Below are 21,618 nucleotides of genomic sequence, written 5' to 3'. Positions count from 1 at the left end.
GAATTGATATACTGTACTATGAAATCCAGTATTAAAAAAGACAGTAAGTCTCTTTATATACAGGGAAGATCAGCTTTTTTTCTGTGTCTGACCCAAAAGAGTGGCTAAATATTTTCTGAATGTTGATTATCTTAAGATTGTAGAGAAACACAGTGCCTAAAGTATTATAACTTGTTCCTAAGCTTGTGGCTTGTAACCATATTGGCAAAATACTAGTGGGTGGGTTATCAGGCACATTTTTCATGTTCTTTAATAACTGCAGCCAGTTCTGTAGTTATTTAAGAGTTATTTGAAGTATATTGGTTTTGGTTCACATCCAACAAGGAAATCTCACAAGGAGTCTGTTGGAATTGACTAATAGATCAAGCATATCTATTTGAATAAATGTGGTTTTATAATTTATACCTGGACCACATACCTCTCTATACTACAGTTTCTATGTTTTTCCTAATGGGGAAGATGCTCTAGCCTTGGTATTAATACCTGTTATGTTCAGCTACATTACATTTATTCTATGCGGCCTCAATACAGGTAATCCTCAACTTACAGTCACAACTGGGACCAAAATTTCCATTGCTAAGCAAGGCAGTTGTAAAGTGAGTCATGCTCAGCCATGAGCCGCAGGCGGAACGGGCAAAACACCCGTTCCTCCAGGGAAAACGGAGCATGTAGGCCCACTTCAGTAGTGTTTGCAGTCAGAGCGATTCTGGTTAAAAAATTACCAGTTTTTTGCTTCCATGCATGCCCGGAAGCAAAGAAACCGGCAATTTTTGCTGCCAGAAAGAGATTTTGGCTGCTGCAAATGGGCAGCAGCCAAATCTCACTGCCGTGCCTAGAGCAGCAGTTGCGGCCAGCAGCAAAAGTGCCCTGCCCCAGCTCCAGCCACGTAGCCTGCGGCATGGGAGAGCATAGAGCAGGCTGCACAGCCAGAATTGGAGCCACCCAGCCTGCTCCCTGTACCATGGCATCTGCAGGAGGTGATCAGGTAAGCAGGGGTGAGGGGCGCAGTATGGCAAGTGATGGGGGAGCAAGGGCGAGGGGCGTGGTGGCGGCTGGCGGCATGGCGGTGGCTCGCGGCATGGTGGGTAACTCTCTTACCTTGTTTTGCTGATCGCATGCATGGAAGCAAAAAAAACCGCACGTGGGCATGCGCAGAAGCTGAATTACGCACCAGGAACAGGGGTGCGCCCAAGGCGCACTCCCAGCATGTTCCAGTAGGGCTGAAATTAGTGGCCTGCCCTTGTTCATGTTCAATTTTTTTTCTCATTATCAAGTGAATCACTGCAGTTGTTAAGTGACTCATGCAGTCATTAAACAAATCTGCCTTTTCCCATTGACTGTGCTTGTTGGAAGCTGGCTGGGAAGATCACAAATGGCCCCAGAATGTTGCAACCATCATAAATACAACCCAGTTGCCAAGAACCCAAATTGTAAGTTGTGGACTAAGTGTAGCACAGGATTTATATTGTGCCAAAGATGCTTTTCAACAGCTCATGCAAGCTCCAAATTGACAGGATATACTTTATTATAATTTCTGGAACTCTGATATTGATTCTTATGAGACATATTCTGAATACAGTGAATGGTTCATGAGAAGCTGTGTGAAACTGAGATCCATTTTGGGGAGCAGAGAAGCAAATGCATTTGAAAACAAGCTCGTGCATAGTTTGCAAACAACATTTCTGCCAATATACCATCATCTTGAAGGGAAATTAATCCTTCTGGTGCAACTTGGCAGTGGTGATGCAGCAAAATATATTACCCATCATCTATCACGGTAGAAAAATTAGTAGTGCTCTCCATCATTCTGATCTATATGAAGCAGTTGCGAGCTGGCAGGTATATTAAAAGAACTGGTATTTAGCATGTCAAAGAAGCACAAATAATTATTTTCAGATGCAAAACCTTGCAACCAAATTTATATATTTTAATGTTACTGCTATTGATTCCAGTGAGAGTACTGAAGGCTCTTTCTATGGTGTGATGATTTCACTGATAACAAAGCAGTTTGTACAGAATGTGGCAGTAATGTTTTAATTATCTTCCCAAACTGATCAAATGGTTTGGGTTCTCTTAAATTGCAGTATTTCCAAAGATCTGTTCCAGATGGGGGAACCTATCTATCAGATTAAATATTTCTAAAGCATTAGATAGGGAAAGATAGGGAAATAAAAAAGTTGGCCAGAATTGAACATACATCATTTAAAGGTGGAAGAAACCGTAAATATGTTTTGAATATTTTTATTTTTTATTTATTTGTATCCCACCTTTATTTTAATTATTATTATTATTATTATTATTATTATTATTATTATTATTATTATTATTATTATTTAGATTTGTATGCCGCCGCTCTCCGAGGACTCGGAGCGGCTCACAACAACAATACATAATGTAAAAATCTAATGTTAAAAGAAGAATTTCAAACCCTTATTATAAAAAACAACCTAAAAAAACATACATAAAAAAACATAGTAGCTAAGGGGCATATCAGTTTCCCCATGCCTGGCGACATAAGTGGGTTTTCAGGACCTTTCGAAAGGCAAGGAGGGTCGGGGCAGCCCTAATCTCTGGGTCTGGTGAAGAGCAGCTGGGGAGAGAATGTTTTAGAGCAAAGTGCTGAGGAAAGGAGTTTGCTTCACAGCAGCTAAATCAGATAATCAGATAAACCTGGATGAAGAGCAGTAAGGGGGCAACCTGCTAAATGCTATGAAAAACATATTCCTTCCCCTTTTATCCATTTTTTCAGGGGGTGGTTTAGGATTGTTGATATGAAAAATAGTTTGATAGTTTCAAGTTTTATTGGATTTATATGCTGCCCCTCTCCGAAAACTCGGGGCTGCTAACAACAATCATGAATAATATACAATAATAATCCAATACTAAAAGCAAATTAAAACCCCTTAATATATAAAACCAAACATACATAGAAACATATCATGCATACAATTGTAACGGCCTAGGGGGAGAAGAAGTCTTAATTCTCCCATGCCTGGCGGCAGAGGTGGGTTTTAAGTAGCTTACGAAAGGCAAGGATGGTGGGGGCAATTCTAATCTCTGGGGGGAGTTGGTTCCAGAGGGCCGGGGCTGCCACAGAGAAGGCTCTTTTCCTGGGTCCCGCCAAGTGGCATTGTTTAGTTGACGGGACCCGGAGAAGACCCACTCTGTGGGACCTAACTGGTCACTGGGATTCATGCGGCAGAAGGCGGTCCCTGAGATAATGTGGTCCAGTGCCATGAAGGGCTTTATAGGTCATAACCAACACTTTGAATTGTGACCGGAAAATGATTGGCAACCAATGCAGACTGCGGAGTGTTGGTGTGACATGGGCATATTTAGGGAAGCCCATGATTGCTCTCGCAGCTGCATTCTGCACGATCTGAAGTTTCCGAACACTTTTCAAAGGTAGCCCCATGTAGAGAGCGTTACAGTAGTCGAGCCTCGAGGTGATGAGGGCATGAGTGATTATATTATATTATTATATTAATTATATTATATTATATTATTATATTTATATTATAATTATAAATTAATTGCCTACACCTTCCTTCCTTCCTTCCTTCCTTCCTTCCTTGTTCCCTCCATTTCTCATTCCTTCCTTCCTTCCTTCCTTCTCCAGATGGAAAGAAGCTTCTGTCTCTCTGATTTTCTCTGTCTTTTATTTCTGCTTTTGGGCATTCTTTACTTCTCTTTCAAAATATTCCTTTCAGGTGCCTCTCTTCAACTGACCTACATTGTCAGTTGAGAAAACATAGTGGAAGCTTTGCCTGAAAGTAGCTTTGGATTCCTTTTCTTCTTCCTCCTCCCTTCCCGCCCCCCCCCCCCCCGAGAGGTGGGGTGGGGGGGTTGCTTTAAATTTCTTGGAAAGGCCAATGAAAACAATGAACAATTAAAAAATTTATTGGACCTTTGCAAAAGGGCATGGAAAGAGAATTTCTCCTTCCTTCCTTCCTTCCTCCCTCCACTTCTCCTTCCTTCCTCCCTCCATTTCTCCTTCCTTCCTCCCTCCATTTCTCCTTCCTTCCTTCCTTCATTTCTCCTTCCTTCCTTCCTTCCTTCCTTCCCTCCCTCCTTCCTTCCTTCCTACCTCCACGGGCCGGTCACAGACAACGGGCGGACCACATCCAGCCCCCGGGCCGCACTTTGCCCAGGTCTGCTCTAGCCTCTCATTAGGAAATTGGAAAGAAAGTCAAGCCATTTTTGAGTAGTAATTTGAGCAGACAACTCTCCAAACTTCTCATACAGAAAAGATGAAAGAAAAGTGAATAAATCACCAGAAGCTGCTGCTATAAGCTTAATGGGATATTTTATCCCTCTTTGGAGAAAATGTGACAAGTTCTCCTAACAAACATAATGTTTGTGGATGAGGTTTAATAAAACATGGAAAGTTAACCATAGGACAGTGATGGCGAACCTATGGCACAGATGCCACAGGTGGCACACAGAGCCATATTTGCTGGTACATGAGCAGTTGCCCTAGCTCAGCTCCAACATCCATGTATATACCAGCCAGCTGATTTTTGGCTTGCACAGAGGCTCTGGGAGGGCATTTTTGGCTTCCACAGAACCCCTGGGGGACGGGGGAGGGCGTTTTTACCCTCCCCTGGGTCCAAGGAAGCCTTTGGAGCCTGGGGAGGGGGATACACAAGCCTACTGGGCCAATCAGAAGTTGGGAAACAGGACGTTTCTGGCCTCCAGAGGGACGAGGAAAGCTGTTTTCGCCAGGCCCAGGCATTGAATTATGGATGTGGGCACTCACACATGCACGATACAGTAGAACCCCGACTTACGAGACTAATTGGTTCCAGAAGGAGGCTCGTAAGTCAGAACGCTCGTATGACGAAACATTGTTTCCCATAGGAAACAATGTAAAGTCAATTAATCCGTGCAACAACAAAAAAACCCGCTGCCGTCGAACGCGGAAGTTAGCGTTCAGAGACAGCTGCAAAGCGGTGCGCGTGTTTTAAAACGTCAGAGCCGGCCTGGGGGGCTCGGGGGAAGCCCCCGAGCCCCCCAGGCCGGCTCTGACATTTTAAAACACGCGCGCCGCTTCGCAGCTGTCTTCTGAAGCCGGAACGCTAACTTCCGCGTTCGGTTTCAGAAGACAGCTGCAAAGCGGCGCGCGTGTTTTAAAATGTCAGAGCCGGCCTGGGGGGCTCGGGGGGAAGCCCTCGAGCCCCCCAGGCTGGCTGCCATGTTTTAAAACACGCGCGCCGCTTTGCAGCTGTCTTCTGAAGCCGGAACGCGGAAGTTAGCATTCCGGCTTCAGAAGACAGCTGCAAAGCGGCACGCGTGTTTTAAAACGTCAGAGCCGGCCTGGGGGGCTCGGGGGCTTCCCCCCGAGCCCCCCAGGCCGGCTCTGACATTTTAAAACACGCGCGCCACTTCGCAGCTGTCTTCTGAAGCCGGAATGCTAACTTCCGCGTTACGGCTTCAGAAGACAGCTGCAAAGCGGCGCGCGTGTTTTAAAACGTCAGAGCCGGCCTGGGGGGCTCGGGGGGAAGCCCCCGAGCCTCCCAGGCCGGCTGCCACATTTTAAAACACGCGCACCGCTTTGCAGCTGTCTTCTGAAACCGAACGCGGAAGTTAGCGTTCCGGCTTCAGGAGACAGCTGCGAAGTGGCGAGCGTGTTTTAAAACGTCAGAGCCGGCCTGGAACGCTGCGCTAAACAGTAAAAAAGCCGTTTGGCTACGGGGTGGATTCTCCCTTCTTAACCGGGCAGTTGCAGCTTCTTTCTGTTTAGCGCTCGAACGCTGCGCTAAACAGTAAAAAAGCTGTTTGGCTACGGGGTGGATTCTCCCTTCTTAACCGGGCAGTTGCAGCTTCTTTCTGTTTAGCGCAGCGTTCGAGCGCTAAACAGAAAGAAGCTGCAACTGCCCGGTTAAGAAGGGAGAATCCACCCCGTAGCCAAACGGCTTTTTTTACTCTTTAGCGCTAGAACGCTGCGCTAAACAGTAAAAAAGCCGTTTGGCTACGGGGTGGATTCTCCCTTCTTAACCGGGCAGTTGCCGATTTTTTGCTGTTTAGCGCTCGAACGCTGCGCTAAACAGAAAGAAGCTGCAACTGCCCGGTTAAGAAGGGAGAATCCACCCCGTAGCCAAACGGCTTTTTTACTCTTTAGCGCAGCGTTCTAGCGCTAAACAGTAAAAAAGCCGTTTGGCTACGGGGTGGATTCTCCCTTCTTACCCGGGCAGTTGCCGATTTTTTGCTGTTTAGCGCTTGAACGCTGCGCTAAACAGAAAGAAGCTGCAACTGCCCGGTTAAGAAGGGAGAATCCACCCCGTAGCCAAACAGCTTTTTTACTGTTTAGTGCAGCGAACGCGGAAGTTAGCGTTCCGGCTTCAGGAGACAGCTGCAAAGCGGCGCGCGTGTTTTAAAACATCACAGCCGGCCTGGGGGGCTTGGGGGGAAGCCCCCGAGCCCCCCAGGCCAGCTGCCACGTTTTAAAACACGCGCGCCGCTTTGCAGCTGTCTCCTGAAGCCGAACGTGGAAGTTAGCGTTCCGGCTTCAGGAGACAGCTGCGAAGCGGCGCGCGTGTTTTAAAAGGCTTGCCAGCCCCCCCCCAGCCCCCCAGGCCGGCTGAAACCTTTTAAAACACGCGGGATACGAGCGCCAAGGAGCTGTCTCCTGAAGCCGAACGCGGAAGTTAGCTTTCGGCTTCAGGAGACAGCTCCTTGGCGCTCGTATCCCGAATGTGAGCTCGGGAGGCGAACAAAAATGTCGCTCCCCTCCCAGCTCTTATCTCGAGTAGCTCGTAAGTAGAGCTGCTCGTATGTCGAGGTTCCACTGTAGTGCGCACTCACGTTCTTTTGGCATACGAGGAAAAAATGTTTGCCATCACTGTCATAGGGCTTCCAGAAGTATTTCTAGAGGAGAGAGCAACAACAGACTGGTTTAAACTCCCACTTCTATTTATGGAAGCCATCTGCATTGTCTCTTTTTTTCTGGCTATTTAAGTCCAGATGTAGTTTTGGTTCATAGAGAAATTAGAGAGGAGGGAGACAGATTTACCAAACTGAACTAGGGACAATTGAGATCACATAGAATTCAAGAGTAAAAAACAAGAAAGAATTGCCAAACTTTTGGGTGGGAAGCATTCTAATAATAATAATTAATAATAATAATAATAATTTATTAGATTTGTATGCCGCCCCTCTCCGAAGACTCGGGGCGGCTCACAACAAGCGATAAAACAATATTGTACAGGCACAAATCTAATATTAAGAAAAAACTAAAAACCCTATCAATTTAAAAAACCAAACAACACATACATACCAAACATAAATTATAATAAGCCTGGGGGAAAGGTGTCTCAAATCCCCCATGCCTGGCGGTATAGATGGGTCTTAAGTAGTTTACGGAAGACAAGGAGGGTGGGAGCAGTTCTAATCTCCGGGGGGAGTTGATTCCAGAGGGCCGGGGCCGCCACAGAGAAGGCTCTTCCCCTGGGGCCCGCCAGACGACATTGTTTAGTCGACGGGACCCGGAGAAGGCCGACTCTGTGGGACCTTATCGGCCGCTGGGATTCGTGCGGTAGTAGGCGGTTCCGGAGGTATTCTGGTCCAATGCCATGTAGGGCTTTAAAGGTCATGACCAACACTTTGAATTGTGACCGGAAACTGATCGGCAGCCAATGCAGGCCACGGAGTGTTGTAGAAACGTGGGCGAATCTGGGAAGCCCCACGATGGCTCTCGCGGCTGCGTTCTGCACGATCTGAAGTTTCCGAACACTTTTCAAAGGTAGCCCCATGTAGAGAGCGTTGCAGTAATCGAACCTCGAGGTGATAAGGGCATGAGTGACTGTGAGTAACGACTCCCTGTCCAAATAGGGCCGCAACTGGTGCACCAGGCGAACCTGGGCAAACGCCCTCCTCGCCACAGCCGAAAGATGATGTTCCAATGTCAGCTGTGGGTCGAGGAGAACGCCCAAGTTGCGCACCCTCTCTGAGGGGGTCAGTAGTTCTCCCCCCCAGGGTAATGGATGGACAGATGGAATTGTCCTTGGGAGGCAACACCCACAGCCACTCCGTCTTGTCTGGATTGAGTTTGAGTTTGTTGACACCCATCCAGTCCCCAACAGCCTCCAGGCACCGGCACATCACTTCCACTGCTTCGCTGACTGGACATGGGGTGGAGATGTACAACTGGGTATCATCCGCATATTGATGATACCTCACCCCATGCCCTTGGATGATCTCACCCAGCGGTTTCATGTAGATATTAAATAGCAGGGGGGAGAGGACCGACCCCTGAGGCACCCCACAAGGGAGAGACCTCGGAGTCGACCTCTGACCCCCCACTAACACCGACTGCGACCGACCGGAGAGGTAGGAGGAGAACCACTGGAGAACAGTGCCTCCCACTCCCAACCCCTCCAGTCGGCGCGGAAGGATACCATGGTCGATGGTATCGAAAGCCGCTGAGAGGTCAAGAAGCACCAGGACAGAGGACAAGCCCCTGTCCCGGGCCCGCCAGAGATCATCCATCAACGCGACCAAAGCAGTTTCCGTGCTGTAACCGGGCCTGAAACCCGACTGTTGAGGCCCTAGATAATCGGCTTCTTCCAAGGACCACTGGAGTTGGAGCGCCACCACCTTCTTAACAACCTTCCCCATAAAGGGAAGGTTGGAGACTGGACGGTAGTTATTAAGCACGGCTGGGTCCAGGGAGGGCTTCTTGAGGAGGGGGCGCACAACCGCCTCCTTATAAGGAGCCGGGAAGGACCCCCTCCCCAAGGAGGCGGTGACAATCTCCTGGACCCAGCTCCGTGTCACCTCTCGACTGGCCGAAACCAACCAAGAGGGACACAGATCCAGTAAGCAGGTGGCAGAACTCACAGCTCCAATGGCCTTGTCCACTTCATCAGGTGTCACCAAGTCAAACTCCTCCCAGACAGATGGACAAAGACGTTTAGCCCCAGTCACCTCAACTGACTCATTGTCAGCCGATACTGCTATGCAATTGGAGTTGAGTTCAGCTCGGATCCGAGCGACTTTATCAGCGAAAAACGAGTTAAATTCCTCAGCACTGCCCTGCAAGGGTTCCCCACCTCCCCCCGATTTAGAAGGGAGCGGGTCACCCTAAACAGGGCAGCCGGGCGGGATTCCACTGATGCAATCAAGGCGGCATGGTACGCGCATCTTGCCGCCTTGAGCGCCACTTTGTAAGTCTTAATAAAAGCTCTTACAAGTGTTCGGTCGGATTCGGACTTACTCTTCCTCCATCGCTTCTCTAGACGTCTCTTCTGGCGTTTCAACTCCCGGAGCTCCTCGTTGAACCATGGAGCTCTACGGGGTCTAGTGCCACAGAAAGGTCGCAGTGGCGCAATTCGGTCAAGAGCCTCCGCTGCAGCCTTGTTCCAGGCCTCAGCAAGAGACTCTGCTGAGCTGTGGACGAGCGAGTCTGGTAAAACCCCAAGCGCCTTCTGAAAGCCCTCAGGGTCCATTAGGCGTCTGGGGCGGAACCTCCTAATCGGTTCCGCCTCCTTGCGGGGGAGGATTGGAGCCAGGAAGTTAAGCCGCAGTAGAAAATGGTCTGACCATGACAAAGGCAATGCTTCTAAGCCCCTTAGTCTCAGACCACTATTCAATTGCTCCGAGAGGAATACCATATCGGGTGTGTGTCCACCCTCGTGAGTCGGACCCTGAACTACTTGAGTCAGGTCCATGGCTGTCATGGTGGCCATGAACTCCTGTGCTAATCCTGAGGAACCGCCGAGCGACGGCAGATTGAAGTCCCCCAGGACAATGAGTCCGGGGAACTCCACCGCCAGCCCGGCCACCTCTTTGAGCAGCACAGGCAGGGCTGTTGACACGCAGCTGGGAGGCAGGTACGTGAGTAACAAGCCCACCTGAACCCCTAAGTCCAACTTCACAAGGAGTGACTCACAACCCGCGATCTCAGGAGCAACGAGTCTACGCAGATGGAGGCTCTCCCTGGCTACAATAGCCACTCCTCCCCCCCTTCCCTGGGGTCGAGGCTGGTGCCATATCTGAAACCCAGCTGGACATATTTCCGAGAGAGGCACCCCTCCCTCTGGGCCCAGCCAGGTTTCAGTAACACATGCCAGATCGGCCTCCTCATCCAGGATCAGATCCCGGATGAGGAGAGCTTTATTCACGACCGATCTGGCATTGAGTAGCAGCAGCTTGAGCCCAGGGCCCGGATTACACTCGTCACCAGGGCTCCAGTTTGAGCTCACGGGACCGGAACAAGGGATCGCTATTAAGCAGCGATCTCTTTTTCCTCCAGAACGGCTAGCCCCGCGGATACAATTTTATTATCCTGGTAATATGACAAACAGATTACGGTATGTGCTCTTACCCAGCAAGACCAGTGTTGAATACAACTTCTCCAGCTGTAGAGGATGGGTGCCCAAAAGAGTAGCCTCTCATCCTAGTACCATCTTCCAACACCAAACTGGCAGTCTGTGTCTAGAGGAAAAAGCCTGTGATAATCAGCATTTCTTTATCCACCTATGTATAATTACTTCTAAGTGATACCATTCTACTTTTTATAATTGTATCATCTGTAAATGAGCTGAAAATGGAAGACTTTGTTGCTGTGTTATATTTTACAGTTAGATGAGGGGGGTAATCCTATTTTAACAATAGCATATACCAGTAAAAGTCAATGTAGCACATAAAATTCGTTAAGTATACCTTAACAAAATTCAGTTTGGATTCCATTATGCCAACTTTAAAAAATAAAATAAAAAAATCTTCCTCACGTGAAATATGAGATTTGTTCAAATAAACAATAATACAATACAGGCAACACTGAAAACAATAAATCCTAAATAATATAACAAATGCTGCAAGGTTGTTTGTAATAGAATAATAAATATTGTCCCAAAGGCGCTTCTTTAGGAAATAATTGGACTTCCTTGTTTTTTCTTTGAAGATGTTTTACTTCTCATCCTGGAAGCTTCTTCAGCCCTGACAGGATGGTGGGGAATGGAAGGATTCATATTTCTTACAGGCAATTGGTCATCTGCATCCTTCTAGAGGATCGTAGAAGCATTTGGATATTTATCTGTGTCTTCAGGGTCACCTGAGTAGTGCTCCTGGTTTCTGTAGTACGCAGAGTTTTTTCCCTCTGGAAATCCATTTCTATCCCCACACCATTCAAAGGGTGTTCATCCCAAATTAAAATGGAATGGAATAGAATAGAATAGAATAGTATAGAATTTTTTATTGGCCAAGTGTGATGGACACACAAGGAATTTGTGCGGGGGGGGGATACTCTCATTGTACATTTAAAAAGATAAGTTTGTCAAGAATCATAAGATACAATGCTTAATGATAGACTGGATGCATATAGCCAATCAAATCATATTAGGAACCAGTCAATATAAATCGTAAGGATACAAGCAACAAAGTTAGAGTCATAATGTCATTTGTGGGAGGAGATGAGAAGATTACTAGTAGTGCAGACTTGGGAAATAGATTTACTGTTGAGGGAATTATTTGTTTAGTAGAATGGTGGCACTTAGGAAAAAACTGCTCTTGTGTCTAGTTTTTCTGGTGTACAGGGCCCTATAGTGTCATTTTGAGGATAGGAGTTGAAGCAGTTTGTGTTCAGGATGTGAAGCGTCTGTAGATATTTTCACAGCCCTCTTTTTGACTCATGTACAGGTCCTCAATGGAAGACAGATTGGCAGAATTGTATCATATGTAGAACTGTATCAGCAGTTCCTTGGTCAGTTTGAGCTTTCTGAGTTGGCGCAGAAAGAACATTCTTTATTGTGCTTTTTTTAATGACATTTTTTATGTTAGGAATGGTTTTCCAGAGAAAAAAGGAGAAACATGAACAAAGATCCTGATCCTGTCAGAGCTGAAGAAGCTTCTTGGATGAGAAGCAAAACATCTCCCCCCCCTCAAAAAAAATAAGAAAGTCCAGTTGCCTTCTGAAAAAGCACCTATGGGACAACCATGCCCTGGATGACTGAGAAGAACTGTTGTACCTACCTGAACGGTCTTCTCAGTGCACTGGAAGGAGAGTCCAACATGGGTATTACTCCAATCCTATTGGTAGAGACTGAGTTAAAATTTACATATTAATTAAGCACCGCCCCCTCTGCTCTCCCCATGAGCCAGTTTTAAAAACGAAGAACCATAGTAAGAGGATAACCATGTTTTATTGTAACAACCAAACTGACTAACTGTCCACTCCGGCGTCCCTGCACCCATAACTGTACCGGGTGGGTTTGGACTCTCCTTCCAGTGCACTGAGAAGACCGTTCAGGTAGGTACAATGGTTCTTCTCCATTGCATCTGGAAGGAGAGTCCAACATGGGATATACCAGAGATTTACGGCCCGTGGGAGGGAGAAGGTCTTGTCAGGGACGTTGGAGAAACACAAACACGTTGTAAAACACGTCTCCCAAATGCCGCCTCTGCTGAAGCAAAGGAGTCCAACTTATAATGTTGTATGAAAGTCGACGGTGCCAACCATGTTGCAGCCCTGCAGATGTCATCTATGGACGCCTGGGTAGCCCAGGCCACTGAGGTCGCCGCACTCCTCATTGAGTGAGCAGTCACTCCTGTCGGCACCGGATGGTTACGAGCCCTGTATGCCTCCGCAATACAGTCCCTGATCCAACGACTAATGGAAACCGATGAAACTCCAAGTCCCTCTTTGTCTGATGCAAAGGAAACGAACAGTTTTTCCATCTTTTGAAAGGTTTCTGTGCGTCTAATGTAAATCTTGACCGCACGGCGTACATCGATTTTGTGCCACCTCAATTCCGACGGGTGGCTGCCGTGGGTGCAAAAATCTGGCAGAATCAATTCCTGTTTCCTATGAAACTCTGAGTTCACCTTCGGTACAAAGGAAGGATCCAACCTTAGCACCACCCGGTCTGGATAAAAGATACAGAGGTCAGGGCGTACCGACAAGGCAGCTAACTCTGACACTCTCCGGGCCGACGTAATAGCCACTAGGAAGGCCGTTTTAAGTGACAGTAGTCGCAAAGGTATAGATCTCAAGGGCTCAAATGGTGGTTTTGTCAAGGCCCTGAGAACCAACGGAAGGTCCCATGATGGAAACCTCCGAATCGGTGGAGAGTGTTGATTCGATGCTCCCCGTAGAAAATCCTTCACCCAAGGATGGTAAGCCAAGGAACGGACTCCCTCCACTCGTATCATGGTTGCAAGGGCCGCCACATGTCATTTTAGCGTGTTGGGCGCTAGCCCTTTGTCAAGAACGGTTTGTAAGAACTCCAGAACTGTGATGACCGAAGCCTGTCCAATATTGATGTTTTGTTTGTTGCAAAAACTGCAAAAGGCCGCCCATGTCGTCTGGTAAACCCGAGAAGTAGATGGACGCCTCGCAGCTTGCATAGTGTCGATGACCTTCTCTGGTATCTTCAATCCCCGTAGCCTGACCTGTTCAAGTGCCAAACGGTCAGTTGGAGCCACTGGGGATCTGGGTGATGAAGTTCCCCCTGACTGAGGGATATCAATTGGTCCGGAATTCTCCAAGGTGTCGACACCGACAGTTCCATGAAGTCGGAGAACCACGGTCATCGAGGCCAGTGTGGAGCCACTAGCAACACCTCCGCTTTCTCTCGCAGGAGTTTCTCCACTACTCGTGGTATAAGATTTGTTGGTGGAAATGCATAGAGCAGTCCTGGCGGCCAGGGCGTTCGGAGAGCGTTGACTTCCTCCGCCCCTAGCTGTGGGAACCGTATGTAGAAACTTGGAAGCTGGGTGTTCTGTGAGCTGGCGAAAAGGTCTACCAGCGGAAGGCCAAACCACCTCGTTGCCTGATGAAAGAGTGCCGGGTCCAGCCTCCACTCTGACTGATCCAAGGTGGACCGGCTCAGCCAGTCCACTTGTGTATTGCTGATCCCCGCGATGTGTTCCGCTGTTAAGGACCACAGATGCTGTTTGGCCCAGCGGAATAGTGCCTTTGTCTCCTCCATGAGACGCTGCGACCTTGTGCCCCCTTGGTGGTTCAAGTGAGCTCTGGTCGCCACATTGTCCGTGAGCACCAACATGTGCTGCTGATGAACCAGAGGTGCAAATGTCTGTAGCGCTAAGAACACTGCTCTTAGTTCCAGAAAGTTTATGTTGACCGACGTGAGGTCCTCCTCCGTCCACAGGCCTTGAGCCATGTGAGCTCCAAGGTGGGCGCCCCATCCGGTAAGACTGGCATCGGTGGTCAGGATGACTTGATCCCTTATCTGGAAGGGAGATCCTCTGCTGATTGCGGCGGATGTCCACCATCTCAAGGATTCCCTGACCCTCTGGGGCAAGTATACCTGTCTGTGACAATGGCTCACCTTGGACCTTTGAGCCGGAAGCAGGAACCACTGCAGTGTTCTGATATGGAACCTGGCCCAGGGGACAATGCCAATGGCTGACACTAGTGTTCCCAGTATCTTTGACAGCAGTGAAAGTGGGACTGGCCCCCGCTGAATACTGGATATCAAGTGTCTGATGTTGTCTTGCCTCTCTTGTGAGAGTGACACCGTGCCCTCCTGAGTGTCTATAATCGCTCCTAGGTGTAGAAGCCTGGTAGTAGGTAACAGTTGGCTTTTTTCCACATTGACTGTGAAGCCATGGAGTTCCAGCGTATGAATTGTCTCGTTGAGATCTCTCTCTGCTGCTAGCTTGGACCTGGACAAAATGATTATATCATCCAGGTAGGCCATGAGTCTGATGGATCTTGCTCTTAAACTGGCAGTCAATACGTCCAAGAGCTTCGTAAACGTTCTTGGGGCCGATGACAGGCCGAACGGCATGGCTCTGTATTGGTAATGTCTTCCGTCGGTATAAAATCGGAGAAACCTGCGATGTTCCGGATGAATAGGAACATGCAAGTATGCCTCCTTGAGGTCTATGGATGTTAAAGTGTCCTGTTTCCGGATGGAGGCGAGAATGGTCTGCAGCGAGTGCATCCTGAACCTCCTGTATCTTATGAAGAGGTTCAGTTGCTTCAGGTTGAGGATCAACCTGCAGCCTCCTGAGGCTTTGGGAACGATGAAAATCATAGAATAGAACCCCTTTCTTTCCTCCTGCTGCAGAACTAGTTCTATGGCTTGGATGTCTAGCAGATGCGTAATTTCCCTGTGCAATTGTAGTCTCTTTTGAAAGTCCTTTATTACTGGGCAGCGTATAAAACGGCTGGAAGGTGGTTGAAAGAATTCCAGCCTGAGCCCTTGTGTAACTGTGGCCAGAGCCCATCTGTCGGAGGAAGTCGCCTGCCAGACCTCGCCGAAGCTTTGCAGTTTTCCCCCTATGGGCTGATGGCCGGCTAAGTCATTTCATGCGTTTAAACCCTCTCTGGGAATTGCCACGAAATGGCCGTCTGGACTGCTGATAGCCCCTCGGCCTGTCCTGAAAGGAGCTTCGGTCGCTCCTATAGGGCTGCTGATTGTACTGCCCCTGGGAGAAGGGGCGCTGGTTCTGATTGGGTCCCATAGAAGAGTCCCAGCGAAAGGACTGACGCCTTGAATAAGGTGTGAACCTCCTGTCTGGTCGTCTGTTAGCTCTAGGAAGGACCTTCCTCTTGTCCTTGTCCTCCACTAGGACCTTTTCCAACAAGTCCCCGAAGAGTGTGGAGCCCTGGAAGGGACCGGAGGCCAGGCGCCACTTAGACTTAAGATCTGCCTGCCAGTTTCTCAACCACAAGAGGCGGCGTGATGATAATGTGGTTGCCATGCTTTGAGCGGAAAATTTGGCCGCGTGTAGGGTGGCGTCTGCCGAAAATTCCATCGCCGCCAACAACTTACTTAAGTCCTGACGGAGGCGACCATCCTCAGGCCCCAGGCGAGATTGCATCTCCTTGATCCACATTAGTGATGCTCGATTGATGAACGAGGCAGATGCCGCCGACCTGAACCCCCAGCCAGAGATCTGGTGCGCTTTACGTAGCAATGTCTCCGCTTTCCTCTCCTCCGGTCTCAGGCATTCCCCGGCTTCGGAGGGAACCAATGCGCTGGAGACAAGCGTGACTACCGGTTGGTCGATTGGGGGGAATTCGAGCAACTTTTCCACCTCCTCGTCGAAGGTATAGAATCGCCTCTCAAGGTTGGAAGGCCCTTGTGCGGCTGCCGGTTGTTGCCAAGGTCTCTTTAAGCCCTTCACAAAAATGCCTGAAGCAGGGAAATGGTCGGACTCGGGTTGAGGTTCCTCGAGCAGTGAGGCTGAAGTCTGCTCCGGCTCAGCGGTCTCTGTTGTCTTAGCTGAGCCAGGAAGGTTCATTACCTGCTTGGCCTTATATAGCAGGGTTCTGAAGAGTGCCGGTTTAAACAGACCTACTGTGGGTGTCTGTTCTGGGGCTGTCTCGTCCTCGGAGAGGCCATACTCCGGTTCACTGTCCTCAAACTGATCCTGCTCTTCTAACAGGGACCCCAAACCCGAGGGGGGCGGTGCCGACCATGAACCTTGCTGTCTTCCATACTGGTGAGCCCCCGGAGCCATGCCCTGTGAGTATGCGTTGACAATAAAGTCCTGCAAGTCTGGGGGCAAATTCTGCCACGCCCCGGGCTGGGATCGCAAGCCCGCTGCTGTAGGGGTAAACGTGGCCGCTGGTCCTTGGGAACTTCTTCCCGCATGTCCCGCAGATTCAGGGGTAGCCCAGGATGTGCTGGGTGAGGGCATGGCTTGGGGCAGGGGCAGGAACTGCCTGTCTGGTGACCAGTCACCCTCTGCTGCAGCCCCTGTAGGCCCAAAGGTCATTAGGGGTGACCTGGGTTCAGATGATTGTCTCTGAGCTGGGGGGAGCTCCGCTGGGGAAGATTGTAATGCAGCTTCCAGCTTTTTCTCTAGCGCCTTGATGCGCTTCTCAGCCTCCTTAATGGAGGAAGAAGAGGCAGATGAATGTGATTTAGCCTTCTCCTTGGGCTTCCCCTTTGCCTTATCCTTAGAGGGGGCAGGAGAACTTGGAAGCTCTTTGGCTTGGTGCTCCTCCATTGTACTCACAAATAGTTGGTCACAATTACAGGCTTGTGCTGCTTCTGACCTCCGGTGGCTTAGATTCTCGCCAGCCTGGTCAGTATTGCCCCGAAAAATGGCGCCCGCAGCCTCCCAGGACCTGCGCCTGTGCACTAGGGCTTCCCAGCCCGTTCGCGCTTAGTTTTGCCGCCCAGCCAGCTGTTTGGCGCCCAAAGACGCCTCACCGCTCCGGCCGCTCCCAACATGGCGCTGCCCAGCCTCCATGGCTTTCCGGGCTGTTTACAGGTCCCGCCCTTCATGGGGACCGTTTCGCCGCTTCCAGGCTCTCCGGAGGGTTCCTGACGTCCCCGCTGTAATCCACGCCGCGTTCCTGTCGGCTGCGGCGGTTTCGGCGGCTGCGGCTTCGTCAGTGGCTTCCTTAGCGCTCGCCGGTCTGACTTCTCCGTCAGCTGTGAGGCGCTCGTCTCCCACTTGCGCGCGAGTCGCCTTCAAGCCTTCCAGTGGGGGGGGGTGGACCCCCCCACCTTCGGCTGACAGCCACGGTATGGCCTCGGAGGCCAGGGACCCCCAGGCTGGGTGCTCCTCTCTGGGGTGTTCCCACTGGGGGAAGGCAAGACCCCTAAGGAGAGTCGTTGGGGGTGGTGCCCGCTGAGGGCAGAGACCCCAGACCGTCTGATCCTCTTCAAGCTTCACATCTGAAAGACAAGAGAAAAAGGATTAAAACGGTAACAAACAGTTTATTTACACATTTCCTAGATATTTTAATCTAGCCCAAAAACTCAGCATGTCTCTACTCTGTGACTGAGTTTTAAAAACTGGCTCATGGGGAGAGCAGAGGGGGCGGTGCTTAATTAATATGTAAATTTTAACTCAGTCTCTACCAATAGGATTGGAGTAATACCCATGTTGGACTCTCCTTCCAGATGCAATGGAGAATCTCTACAGACATTTAGTAATAAATGTTGTTGCTAAAAATGCAGACCATATTGACACTTTGCAAAAAGACAATGGCTGGTGCAGGAAATAATTGTGTGACATTTCTTGAGCCTCATCCTGGTCAATGTATATGATGATTAATCTGAAATTTTAAAATGTATGTTGCAAATTTAAGATTGCTGACATTGGGATTCTGTCCAACCTGGAGATAGAATGGTAGATATAACCACAGGAAACCAAACAGACCTATAAAATAATGAACAGAAAAGAGATACAGCAAGTATTGCATGCCAGTACATTTTTTAAAAAAACCTAGCAGGCAAAGCAAATAACAAGACCTGGCATTGGTTAAGAATGAAAAAGTTGAAATAAGAGACAGAAGGGCTAATTCCAGCTGCGCAAGACAAAGCCTTAAGAACAAATGCATACATAGCCAGATTTGAGCCTTAAGATAGCAAATATCATCTCTGTAAAAAAGTTGAAGAAAAAATGAATTACATAATTAGCTGCTGCTGCATGAAGATTGTATATTGATATTGTTTATTGGGAGTGGAACCGTGGGAGTGGTACCTTGCTTGGACATACATATACGAGAGCCAGTATAATATAGAACACTGATGTCAAACTGACAGCATCTCGTAACGTGATATATGACTTTTTTCCCCTTCACTAAAATGGGGGTGGGGATGGGCAGCATGTGACACATCCAGCCCATGGGCTGTGAGCAGTGAAGGGCTGCAAAAAAAATTACCTCACTGTGGGCGTGGCTTCTTTTGTGGGTGTGGCTTGCTGGCCATGTGACCAGATGGGAGTGGCTTGATAATCATGTGACCGGGGGTGGCTTAAAGGTCTTGTGACTGGTTTAAAGGGGGCCAACTTGTCATCACTCACATCAAGGTTTGGGTTAGGGTGCCTGGCTTCTTCTCGCCTGAAAGAGATACAATTTCCCTATCTATATACTATTACTGAAGATCCAAAGTATGCTATTTATTTCTATGTATATATGCCATATGTGTGCATACATATTACGCACAGGCACACAAAAATATACATTATCTACTATATAAACTGTATAGGTATGTACATACACAAACACATGCACAGCTCTGCTAAAATTATACACATTCAACCTCATTTACTGTGATAGGAAAAACATACCCAGAGCCCAAAAGGGGAAAAAAAGAAAAAAGTTCAAATTTTTTCTACCGGTTCTGCATACCTGACTGTACCCATAGGCATAGTTCCCTCTAAGCTGAGCAGTGAGCAATGGCTCACTTAAAAATCATCATCAACTCAGAGTTTTTGAAACCTGCCCAGAAGCCGAGAGGGAAAGAGTGAGAGGGAAAGAGTGCCGCCCAGTCCCGAAGGGACTGCCGCTCAGACACTATACTTTTCCGCCCACCCCCAAAAAAAATTAGAGGGAACACTGCCCATAGGAACCCATTACTATCTGCGAGTTTGACATCCCTAGTGTAGAAGTTGACGTGCTACACTAAGAGTGGAAAGGCGGAGGTTCCAGTCCTCCTTTAGGCACAGAAGCCAGATGTTGGCTTTGGGCCAATGATATTTGCCAAGCCACATTAGACAGTATGGCAGATTATGGTGTATAAACTACAATAAGGAGGCTGCATCATATAATGAATTTATTTGGGCTGTATATGCACATATGCATTTTGTAGTTTGCTGTTTTACTTTGCTTTTTTGATTCATTATAGCAATAGAATAAAACTTTTAAAACCTTCTTCCCTTGGTATGGCTTCACATTTGTACTCATGAATCATATATTTATTTATGAATCACATGAGGTTTTTTTTAATGTGATTTGGAAAGATAAAATTAAAAATCTCCACCTGGCCAAAGATGAGACTGCCACATATTTACAACAAGCACAAACCCTTTAGGTATTTACAGTGCTTATTTTTTGTTGAAAGGTTTCATAATGTGTTTGACACGTATATGTCAGCTTCTAGAGAAGCTTATGTTCTCACCTCATTCCTTGGCTTGACTTCATTTAATCTGTCCAAAAGCAAGACAGGGAGATATATTCCATTGGGAAGAATGGCTATAGGTTAGAAATTAGGAGAGTGGGAATTCTAGTTCCGCTTAAGGCAGCTGGGTGACCTTGGAGCATCACTTTCTCATGTGGTGATTGTTTTGGGAAAATAGGAGGAGTATTATCATGTTTGTTTGTTTGTTTGCTTGTTTGTTTGTTTGTTTGTTTGTTTGTTTGTTTGAGTTGAAAGGGATCTTACAGGTCATCAAGTCCAACCTCAAACATTGCCTTGAGTTATTTATAAAAATAAAGATGGGATAAAAAAATAATGAAAAAACAATAATTTCTCAATTTGCAGGTTCTTAATCAAAGACCTTCCTTAATTCCTTAAGGAATTAAAACATGAAACATCTATAGGCAAAATCTGCATTACTACATTGAGTAATCCTGCATTGTTCTAACACTAAGAACCACAATTTTTCTTGCTCTATGTGCTCTAAGGCAAAGTGCAAAATTCTGGCCAAGAGTTGCAAATCTTTGAGAAGCAGGCCAGGAGCTACATTGCCAAAAGCAATAGCAAAAACAAAACAAAACACCAAGGCAAAAAAAAATTATCACGTGATTTTGCATAACATTTATATTTAATTATTATAATTCAGTTAATTCAATTTCTCTCCAGTATATTATTATTTTCCCAGTCTGTCACATTCAATACTGTGATCAAGTAGCAAACTTTGGAAATTCCAGAGTCTGTAGCTATCATTTTCACAAGTTCCATGCAGCCTCAGATTATATCTTTGATCTAGTGAATCAGAAATTGGCCTTACATTTTGAAAGCTCCCATTTCAATCCACTCACTTTCATCGACAGTGACCTTCACATGACCAGAGTCTCCCTCTTATGCCCTCCTTTCATACATATGAAAATTACACTGATTTAATTTCTAAATCTTTCTTCTGAGTTAGCAGCACTATTCCCCGGAGAAAATCCCTTTGAAATCAATAGTAGTTATTTTGAATAACTACAATCTAAATGTACAAGTGTATTATAAAATTCTGATTGGTGTCAACAAGCAAAAGGTTGCATTATTTGATCCTATTACTACATTGCCCAAAGGGCCTTGCACAGCATCTTAGCATATTTCTAGACAAGCAAATGCTTTCATGTTTCTGATTTAGCATCATTATTTAAGAACAGACTTGTTTATGCAGCATTGCTGAAGCAATTATTTTTCCTTACCATACAAGACCTTATGAGTCCCTCAGTTGATATGCTGCTGTTTTTTTAATGCATGTGGTCTTAATTATTATAAAAAAATATATAAAAAACAAATTATATTGGCTATGGTGGTGGTTTCCACATGGCAGGAATGTCTTCTGTACAATCATGTTTGATGAACTGAGCTGCTCATCTTTGCATATGAAATTGGCATATGCACTAATATTTATATTGTAATATGGGCTAAGAAAAGAGTACTCTTATTACTGTTATACAATCCTTATCATTTCTTGTAAATTTTTAAATTACATTATTTAAAATTAATGTCAGCAATATGAATACAACACAGAGCATAGGAATATGGCGGCTCATTTACTATGGTGTTTTCCCTCTCCGCCCCCTTTCCATGTGGAAAGAACCTATGGCTTATTTTATTTATTTATTTATTAAATTTGTATGCCGCCCCTCTCTTAGTCTTTAGACAATAGGTTTCTCATGCTTGACTTTTAAAAAATGTAGTCTAAAACCAAAAAAATCTTAAATTAATACTCTTCTGGGGCAATGGT

General features: G+C 47.1%; 1 protein-coding gene across 1 annotated transcript in view; it reads right to left on the bottom strand.

Annotated features, from left to right (window-relative positions):
- The window catches only part of CPS1 (carbamoyl-phosphate synthase 1), a 188,391-nt gene that overhangs the window by 161,358 nt on the left and 5,415 nt on the right, over positions 1 to 21,618 (bottom strand). The window contains exon 2 of the mRNA XM_070737805.1: positions 10,325 to 10,434. Coding sequence (XP_070593906.1) covers positions 10,325 to 10,434 — 110 coding nt within the window. The remainder of the gene's footprint in view (positions 1 to 10,324; positions 10,435 to 21,618) is intronic.

This window comes from Erythrolamprus reginae, chromosome 1 (assembly GCF_031021105.1).
Source record: "Erythrolamprus reginae isolate rEryReg1 chromosome 1, rEryReg1.hap1, whole genome shotgun sequence".
NCBI classification, from domain to species: Eukaryota; Metazoa; Chordata; class Lepidosauria; order Squamata; family Dipsadidae; genus Erythrolamprus; species Erythrolamprus reginae.
The sequence above is the reverse complement of the archived record's forward strand: the minus strand, read 5'-3'. Positions and strand labels throughout refer to the sequence as shown.